Source organism: Haliotis cracherodii, unplaced genomic scaffold, assembly GCF_022045235.1.
Source record: "Haliotis cracherodii isolate W230 unplaced genomic scaffold, xgHalCrac1.p SCAF_25, whole genome shotgun sequence".
In the NCBI taxonomy this organism is placed as follows: Eukaryota; Metazoa; Mollusca; class Gastropoda; order Lepetellida; family Haliotidae; genus Haliotis; species Haliotis cracherodii.
In genome coordinates this window covers 9,497,724-9,508,379 of record NW_027266281.1, presented here as the reverse complement: position 1 = coordinate 9,508,379, position 10,656 = coordinate 9,497,724, and the positions used below count along the sequence as shown (strand labels likewise).

The 10,656-nt window shown below is 40.4% G+C and overlaps 1 protein-coding gene across 1 annotated transcript; it reads right to left on the bottom strand.

The window, feature by feature from the left end:
• On the bottom strand, nucleotides 1-10,022 carry LOC139472837 (uncharacterized). Its single transcript, XM_071255307.1, has 2 exons — nucleotides 9,947-10,022; nucleotides 1-2,449 (listed from the first exon to the last, which is right to left on the bottom strand). The coding sequence occupies exons 1-2, from the start codon at nucleotides 10,020-10,022 to the stop codon at nucleotides 1,092-1,094; spliced, it is 1,434 nt and encodes a 477-aa protein (XP_071111408.1). The 3' UTR covers nucleotides 1-1,091.
• Between the last annotated feature and the right edge of the window lie 634 nt (nucleotides 10,023-10,656).

The following is a 10,656-nucleotide window of genomic DNA, read 5'->3' as shown; positions in this document are numbered from 1 at the left end:
ATCTTCTTTGGGAAGGTCCTATCATTCCATTGAGGTCACATAGATCACTAGATGTCTTCACACCCTTCCTTCCATAATAGGTCCCTGCAGATATCAAAACCTTAAAAGATCTTCAACACTCTTCTTCCATAAACACATGTCAGTGGAGATCTTTAAAGTGTTCCTCCACACAGGATCATCTCTGGAGATCTTAAACTTTTTCCTCCATGTAGGTCAGTGGAGATCTTTAAAGTGTTCCTCCACACAGGATCATCTCTGGAGATCTTAAAAGTGTTCCTCCATTTAGGTCAGTGGAGATCTTTAAAGTGTTCCTCCACACAGGATCGTCTCTGGAGATCTTAAAAGTTTTCCTCTATACAGGTCACTGGAGATCTTAAACGTGTTCCTCCAAAAAGGTGTCTGGAGATCTTAAAAGTTTTCCTCTAGACAGGTCACTGGAGATCTTAAACGTGTTCCTCAAATAAGGTCACTGATGATCTTTAAAGTTTTCCTCCATTTAGGTCAGTGGAGCTTTTCACAACCCTCTTCCAATAGTGGTCTCTTGAGATCTCAAATACCTTCTATTGAGGTCTCTAGAGGCCTTCCACACCACTTATCCTTATCCAATGCCTCAACCCTCATGGAGACCTTCTCAGCTCCACCTGTCTTACACATTTCATGGCGGTTGTATCTCCACACATTCTTCCCATGTGTATATAAATGGACATGCTGGAGTGAGTGAGTGAGTGCTGTTTTACGCTGCTTTTAGCAATATTCCAGCAATATCACGGCGGGGGACACCAGAAATGGGCTTCACACATTGTACCCATGTCGGAAATCGAACCCGGGTCTTCGGCATGACGAGCGAACCCTTTCACCACAAGGCTACCCGACCGCCCCTTGACATGCTGGACACACACAGGAGAAGAAGCACAAACATCATTTTCAGAATCCATCACCAGTTTTAAGATTCATTCCTTGGTAATCATTTCCCTGCCTCATTCCTTCTTGGAATTGTCCTGCCTACCCTGAATCTGCTGCAGGGTGGCAGTCAGGTTTTCTCTCAGCGTTTTGAATATTCCATTTTATTTCAATGGGCTATTCGGCTGTAGTCACTTGCTCACCTTTCTTTTCTTAACAGGTTGCAGATATTGATCCACAATTATTTCATCGTCGTATGTATTCTGGATGATACTGCTAACATTGGGACTAGAATATAAGAACATTATGGCTTGTTCAGATCCAAGAGATCTGACCCACCCCAGATTCTCTTGACTTGAAGTGCTGTTGTCATGGATTTCCTCAAATGTTCCACTAGGAAAATTGGGGTCATCTTGAAAACTCTCTGGTATCTTCATCAGTTCAAGACATTCAGCCCCTGCCTCCTGAAGAGCATCTTCAGCAGGAAGACTGGGGTCAAGTTGAAGGACCTCTGATATGGTAGTTTGTTCAACACATTCAACACGTTGCCTGGCCTCCTGAAGAGCAGCTTCAGCAGGAAGACTGGGGTCATGTTGAAGGACCTCTGATATGGTAGTTTGTTCAACACATTCAACACGTTGTTTGGCCTCCTGAAGAGCAGCTTCAGCAGGAAGACTGGGGTCATGTTGAAGGACCTCTGGTATCAATGTTTGTTCAACACATTCAACACGTTGTTTGGCCTCCTGAAGAGCAGCTTCAGCAGGAAGACAGGGGTCATGTTGAAGGACCTCTGATATCGTTGTTTGTTCAACACATTCAACACGTTGTTTGGCCTCCTGAAGAGCAGCTTCAGCAGGAAGACAGGGGTCATGTTGAAGGACCTCTGATATCGTTGTTTGTTCAACACATTCAACACGTTGTTTGGCCTCCTGAAGAGCAGCTTCAGCAGGAAGACTGGGGTCATGTTGAAGGACCTCTGATATCGTTGTTTGTTCAACACATTCAACACGTTGCCTGGCCTCCTGAAGAGCCGTTGGAAGCTCACCATCTTTTATAGTGTATGACAACTTCATGCTTCCAGAAACAGTTTGTGATATTGGTCTTACAGACACAATCAGAGGACTAGTATCTGTATCATTCAGGGATTGCTCACCATCAGGAATGGTAGTTGGAGTGCTTTGATTGAGCATTTGACATAGGTTCTTTGATACCAATCTCTGCTGAATGACCTTTGCCAGGATTTGTTTGTGAGAAGACAATAAAATTCTTTTCCTTTGGCTCAAATAGCCTTCATCCAAAGAGGTTGAGTTTTCCATGTGTAAGTAAGATTTTACTTCTTGGTGATCCCTGCTGGCTTCAGAGCTGTTTTCAGGATGATTCAGTACTATGACAGCAGAGTCACTATTTGGTGGGTCTGGCTCAATGAAGTCACCTTGGCTTCTTGCATCTTGCTCGTCCATTGCAAAGTTCTCCTGAATACGAGTATGCGTCCAAGAGCTTACAAGTCTTTCGAATGTTGTGTTGGGTGTCACAAGTTTTTGTCTTGACCCTGAAATACATGGAGACAATAATCATATATGCCATATGTCATAACTTAATGGAAAGAATAGTGTCTCGGAGCCATAGCTCACCTGGATATGGAGTCAACAGTAATAAATGTCTCAACAAAAGTTGCTGTCATCGAAATTCAAAAATATTCTGGGTGAGTGAGTTTGGGTTAATGCCGCTTTTAACAATATTCCAGTTATATCGTGGTGTGTCAGCTTAATGTGGGGGAAAGTCCGAAGAGATGCAGGTCTCAGACGTTTACCACTTTGGTGAAACCCACTGGCACAAATATGGTGCTGACAAACCTTGAAACATAATCTGGGGCAAATGGGGATTGGAACCCACAATCATAGCTTCCTGGCGTGCCCAAGGGACGCAACTCTGCATAGTGAATCACAGCGCCTTAGCCCCGATTATGTTTCTAGGTTTGTCAGCACCATACCCGTGCTCGTGGGTTTCACCGAAGTGGTAAACGTCTGAGACCTGCATCGCTTCGGGCTTTCCTACCACATTAAGCTGACACGCCGTGATATAACTGGAATACTGTTAAAAGCAGCGTTAAACCCAACTCAATCACTCACTCATATCAAGTTAATGTCCCAACCACATTAATGTCTGGCGTGTGATACATTTTACCAGTCCCAGGCTTTAGAAAAGTTATTTCGGGATGAACATAAACTTGACATGAAATGGGAATGAAACTTGCATCATATTTATTACCAAGAATATTTTTTTATGAATTATCAAGAAACCATGTCCATGTGTCCTGATGATGACAGAAAACTGCTGATGTTGGTTGGGTGGTTTGTTGTTTAATGATGCACTCAGCAATATTCCAGCAATATGAGGGGGGTCTGTACATAATACAGTCTGGACCAGACAATCCAGTGATTGATATCATGAGCATCGATCCACGCAATTGGGTTCGATGACATGTATCAACCAAGTCAGCAAGCCTCACCACCCAATCCCGTTAGTCACCTCTTATGACAAGCGTAGTTGCCTTTAACTGCTGATGTATGCAAGGTTTGCAAAATGTGTAACTGGAACTGCATCTCTTCCCACATGTCACAACAATTCTGTGAATTTAATAGGCCTATAGAGACTGCTGGATTACACTGATCCATTGACCGGGTATTAATAGTGTAGGGTTTGACCATCCCCCTGTGTGGAGTGGATATAAATGTCCTACTATTACTATTAGTAGTAGTAGTATTAATATTATTATGAAAGATTAGCTAGAGTCGTATGAAAAAATTGGGTGTTCTCTAACATATTTTGAGTGGTATATCAGTGTTAGAAATTGTCACTAGTCCTATAGTCCTAGCCAAACTGCCCAATAGTTAAGATATCATAAGAACTCGTAGACATTTGCCCTTTTTAAAGGTTTTGCTATATGTTATCATCATAAGGACTAGTGGGCTAAAGCTGTTAATTTCTACTGCTGCATGTATTTATCTTACATCAATGAGTGAGTGAGTGAGTATGGTTTAACGCCGCTTTTAGCAATATTCCAGCAATATCACGGCAGGGGACACCAGAAATGGGCTTCACACATTGTACTCATGTCGGGAATCGAACCCGGGTCTTCGGCGTGACATGCGAACGCTTTAACCACCAGGCTACCCCTTACATCAATGAGACAACCATGTTTTATGTTTAATGTTTTATGTTGTGTGTTTGTTTGTTGTTTAACGCTGCATTCAGCAATATTCCAGCTATATGAAATTCTGACTACGGTCTGTCTGGACCAGATAATCCAGTGACTGACATCATGAGCATCGGTCCACGCAATTGGGACCGATGACATGCATCAACCGAGTCAGCGAGTCTGACCACCCTAATAGTCGCCTTTTATGACAACCATAGTCGCCTAGTTTGAAATATATATCGTAACAAGGAATTGGTGGGCACAGACATGTTAGTATTACGAGTGCAAGTAAAAGTCATGATCATGGATGATTATCGCCCGTTTCCTTGACAAATTCAACAACAAACCAGCTATATGACGGCGGTCCGTAAATAATCAAGTCTGGACCAGACAATCCAGTGATTGACATGAGCATCGTTCCACATAATAAGGATACGATGACATGCATCAACCAAGTCAGCGAGCCTGACCACCCGATCCTGTTAATCACCTGTTACAACAAGCAGTCGCCTTTTACGGCAAGCATGGGCTGCTGAAGATCTATTCTACCCCAGATCTTCACGGGTCCCACCTATTGGTAATACATCCTTTTCAGTATTGGTAAGTTTCCTTAAATTTAGCATGCTTTCACAAAAATGTTACATTTTAAAGGAGAACAAATATATCTGTGATACTTTATCATATTATCTCACATCTGTTTATTTATTGTACCTAAATCTTAATGAGGCGACAAAATAGACTGGGCGCTCTGACTTGGTTGAGGTGTGTCATCGTACCAGGACGGTGTGGATCATTGATTGTTGGTCCAGACTCGATTTTTTACAGGCACATAGCCGGAATATTGCTGAGTACGGTGTTGCAGAACAAACAAACAAAACAAACCAAAATCAATTTTTAACATTAGGATGATGACACAGCCCCGTTGACTTTCCTTTACTTTCGGACAGGGCATGATCAGTTACTTGGTTGGATTTTTTGTTTTTTTTTGTTTGTTTGTTTGTTTGTTTGTTTTTTAATGCTGCACTGAGCAATATTCCAGCTTTTTGACGGCAGTCTGTAAATATTCGTGTCTGGACAATACAGTTACTGACATCATGAGCAACGATCTACGCAACTGGGATACAATAACATGCATCAATCAAGTCAGCCTTCTTGGTAATTCGGCCAGTGAAGATACGGGGTAGAATAGGTATTCAGCGTCCAATGCTTGCCGTAAAAGGCGACTGACGGGATCGGGTGGTCAGGCTCACTGACTTAAAGGCTACTCAACAACCCCTTAACCATGATAACCGCCTCCATGGTGTAGTGTATAGAGCGTCTGGCTGGAAAGCGGAGTGTTGGTCATTGGCCTCGTCACACCAAAGGACGTAGCAAGATGGTACTTGTTGTTACCCTGCCTGGCACTCGGCATTCAGGGGTTAAAACAAGGAGTGGTAGGCTTGGTCAGTACCCAGATAACACACGACATTGTCACACGTCGTGATATAACGTTGTCACAATGTTATTTAACGTCGACCTGCAATGTTATTTCATAACGTTATAACAACATTGAACATTCACGATGTGAAAACGTTGTGCATTGGACATCACACAACGTTCTGTAACTACGTTTCTGAAACGTCGGTGAAACGTTATTGAGTTTGCTTCTCGATAGTCATAAAGGAATAGAACTGCTTTATCAAAATCAACATGAATTTGTCAGAATACCAAGGTAGTAATGCATTACCTTTCTATATATTTGGCATTTGAATTTCCATCACTTATACTAAAATTTTCCATAACGTAATTGCGTATCTCTATGACAACGTTATTCCACAACGTTACAACAACGTTGCAAATTAATGTTGTGATAACGTTGTGCTTTGGACATTACAACACTTTTTGTAAATGATGTTTAGGAAACCACTCGTAGATCTACCATCTCTTAGTGTTATTTTTTTTAAACATATATATCTATTAACAAACTTATCTGTCTACTAAATGTTGTCACAAGCAATATTACAGTTAAAAACAATTGGCGCGTATTTTTTTCCGGCGTGAGAGCGACTGCAGAAAGGTTTATCCTGTTGCCTCGTGAAGTGACGTCAGAATGACTGGACAGATGATCTGTGAATTCGGATGAGGTAAGTTAATTTTTCAAAAGTAGTCTCCGCTTGTTGATATTTTTCTGTACATGCAGATCGTCCAATGATTTAAATGTATCGTATTATTCAGAAGTGGCAGGGTTTAGAATGCAGTTTGCCGGTCACTTTCACTGAGCGTCAGTGTTGATATTAATATGATACACAGAACATGATGATAGAGGTGAAGGGGGCCCAAGACTTTTTTCCATATTATTATTTTATGAATACCAAGGGTAATTACCAAGGGCAAGCAGTATCTGTTCGACCAGAATTCAGTCTGGCGGCGTTTTGTGGCCGTCATATCATGTTCGGGTTTCGATCGTAAGCGTGTAGGTCTGTAAATAGGCCTAACTTATGCATCGCCTACTGACCACTGACAGTTATCGCCATTTCTTCCGTGTTATTTCTGAAATCATTACTATTTAAAGTTTACATGTTCTAATCTTCTGACTTTGATTTTTGTGAAACAATGTGGCTCATTCAGACCATGGGAAAGGTTAAGTAGATGCCGATTTCTCTTATACAGCGAAAAGAGGGAATCAAAACAATGGAAGTATTTTCAGATCGACTCTCTGTAGGCTGCTAGTTATAGCCCTAGTCTAAAGCGCTCAATGATGTTATGAAAAAAATTGTATTTTCGGGAAGAGACAGAAACATACTTGTTGTTTCCGAAAAGGCCTAATTAGCACTGACTGAAGTAGCCTAAATGTGGATCATCAGGTTGTTGGTGCTGTCTATAAAGTTTATAATAGCAAGGCGCTTATCATGTGTATTTTTATTATTTCCCAAAAAGAATCAATTCATCATTTTCGGATAACTAGATCTATGTCCGACTCCCTTCTAATGAAAACGAGCAAAAGTAAAACGAGTCTCTCGTCGCGCGCTATAACGGGGTGTTTGCGGTCTTGTCCTCGCTGGTGATGATAAGCTAGTCGATAGTCAAAAGTTAAATATCACCATATGTTGTCAGTGAGTTGGTCATCGTTTGTTGATTATTAAGGTGAGATAGGTGTAGCCAATGTGCACCAATGAAAAAAATAATGGAATTGATAGCAACCATATTCGTTTGGTTTTCAATCTCCATATGTTGCCACGTAGGCTACCATATTACAGAATTATATTAAACGATATTTAACTGTATTAGATCCACGTAATAAACGTAGTGACAAATAAATTTCAATAAATATTTACAGAGCTGTTTCAACTTCGTCTGGTATTGTATAAGCTATTGCATTTTGTTAATTTCCCCATGTTTCTAATCTTTGTAAATGTTAGAACATATATAACTATCGGGCATATTAATATGGAAAATATTAAGGTAGATCTAAGTATTAAAAAAAGTAATCACAGTTTTAATTAGGATAAATACCCCAAAGTGTTAACACTTCTATCACTTATTCATAATTCATATTCTACATTCTTGCTTCAAATATGGGAACTATTTATTTTATTTGGCAATATATATTTTTCAGTTATGTACATATTTTTCAAATAAGGTTTTAGAAACTTGGCCAACATATTCACTTGAATCACTAGTTTGTGATGTACAGCAGAAAGGTAAAGTTACTGTTTGAATACAAACAGTTGATCTGATGACTGTTAAAACTATTTGCCAATACTACCACCAGTTACATCATATGTGATTTATCTATACAGGACTGGTTTATTTAAGAATGTGATATTTTGTGGTTTCTGTTTTTCTTTCAGGTGGAGAAAACAGTATTGTGGGAGCATATTTGTTTAAAGTACATCACTGACAGAAAGGTATGTCTGATGCAATAATATATACAAACATCTTCAAGAATTAAAATTTAGATGATTCTTATTTAATTATACCCACAATCTAAAAGGGCGGGGGTATAAAGTTACACCAATGATTCAGTGCTAAAAGCTTTTCTGCCTATGTATGATCCAAGAGCATCATGGTATTACTGTCAGCACCTTCTTTGCACTTTCAGCAGTTTTTAACAGTTTATTTTGGGGAATGCAACCATTATTTTGTTATGTCAGAAATATGTCCCTTGCCTTGCCATTTTATAACATTTGTGTCATTTTGTATTCAGTTACCAAGGCATAAGGAGAGACTGAGGATACAGTTGAAGATCATCCCTGTGACTTTTCATTTTAGGACTGAAAAGGCTCCTCAGCCACTCAGCCCAAGTTCTGACTTGTCATTTAACAAATAAATAAAGGTCACCTCAACCAGAATTCTACTGTCATTTCGTTTACTGGGAAATGGATCTTAGGACACCAGATGCATAGACTATTCTGTTTGTCACAGTGTTGCTCTCAATGCTGAATGTATGGGGTAAGGCCAAGAAAATTTAAATGTTTCAATTTGTGCAGGGCTTATTGTTTGATGGTTGTTAATTTGCAAATTCGTGGGAAAATCAAATATCTTTTAATTGTGTTGAAACATTTGTGAACAATTTGCACATAGCCTTGAAAATTGTTTGGGAAAATATATATTATATAACCAAATTGTACATGTAATTTAAAACATTTAGATTTTTATCTTGGCCGTATTTCAAACTCTGCCAAATGAGAGTGCATTTCAATGACTTGCTGTTTAATGGATAGGGTTAAAGTGCCTGGGAGGTATTGAGGAATAAAGTGTTAACCTACATGGACATTGCAACAACGTGCTGCAATGACTGTAGTGTCGCCATATGTAAACAGTATGCGATACCTACGTTGTCGCGACGTTTTGGTTAAACGTTGTAGCAACGTAAAAAATGGACGTTGTGACAACATCTTGATTTGGTTGTATTTTGGTTTACGCACAATGTTGTAGCAACCACTCTGGGAGTCTACAGATTTACGTTGTGACAACGTAACATCACAACGTTATAGCAACGAAAAGTCAACGTTGTCACAACGTAGAATTGTTTGCTGGGTATACTGTCTGAATGGGGTGTTCATTTTAACTGCAGCATATATTTCAGTGGGCTAACTATAGCAGTCTGGGACCCGTTCCACAAAGCGATCTTAGCGCTAAGACTGTCGTAAGTCAGTGTTAAAGAATGGGAGTTACTATCGACTTAGCGCTAAGATCGCTTTGTGGAACGGGGCCCTGGAGTACTACAAAAAGTGCTGTAAACCTCCACGACCTGCTTTTGACAAACGCTAGCCGTCACAGTCTCAGCATGATGGAGGCAAATCGGTTTGGATTGATTCTGATTTTTTTAAGCTACACTCAGCAATATTTCAGCTATATGACGGTAGTCTGTAAATATTCGAGTCTGCGGTTGACATCATGAGCATCGATCCACGCAATTGGGATACGACATGCATCAACCAAGTCAGTGAGCCTGACCACCCGATCCCCTATTTGCCTCTTACGACAAGCATGGTTTGCTAAGAATAAGATCTAGCACAAGCATACATGGATTATGGAACCAGGTTATTTCGACAAGGTTAATTCTCGTCGTCGAATACTACTGCTGTACTAGCCTTGTGGGCGGAGACCACGACAACGAGGCACTTGTCCAAGATTACTTGGAACCAATATATTGTATACCCTAAAATCGAATCTCAAACTGAAGTGACCGGGTCTTCGGTTTGTGAACACCACGCAACCTATCGCCTCGTGGCTGTCGTAAGATACAGCGTTGGTCATCAGCAAAATATTATACATACCCAGACAATGTCATAAATATAGAGATCAGAAAAGGACCCTCGCGAACACTAGTTTGCAAATATACACCATGACACACCCACCCACCTGTTACAGCTGATCTGGATAGCGTCTGGACTTTGGAAGTTAAAACTGGTTGATAAATTGAGATGCGCAAAAACATCTGCAGACAGGAACAAGTTCGTTTTGTTACTGAGCTCTCTGCAATGATTTCGATCGCGCACACTGTCATGGAGTTTGTTAGTGATTGGTGTAGGGGAGATAACTCCTGTTTCCTACAGCATATGCACAAGACAATACCCAGTGTGGCGTGCTTAAAATGATACCCTCTGGTTGTTGATATAACATTGTTATGTTAATACATCATACACCAGTTTTATGGCTCAAATATGCGAGTATTTGTATCTACCACAATTTGTGATGATATATCATTATAGGATGTCGTATATGTGATGTTTAGCGAGCCGATAGGCGCTAACTTTATATTTGTGTGGATACATGTCGATATATGTTGGGCTGAACAGAGAGAGGCAAAACTTCGGCATGCGCGTTATTGTCTGATCCAAGGGAGGTAACTCCTTCATGCATAATCGAAATGTCAAACACTACAGTATAGCTGAACTCAATTTATCACCCCAAACTGGCTCCCACAGGAGATATCGCTTGGATGAGGTCAAGCGATATCTACACTGTATATATCGCTGCAATGAAATTACATCACAATGCTTTGCAGACCATCGTGACGTCACTGGTTACCATGACGTCACAATCAAATGACATCACAAATGGCTCCGCTA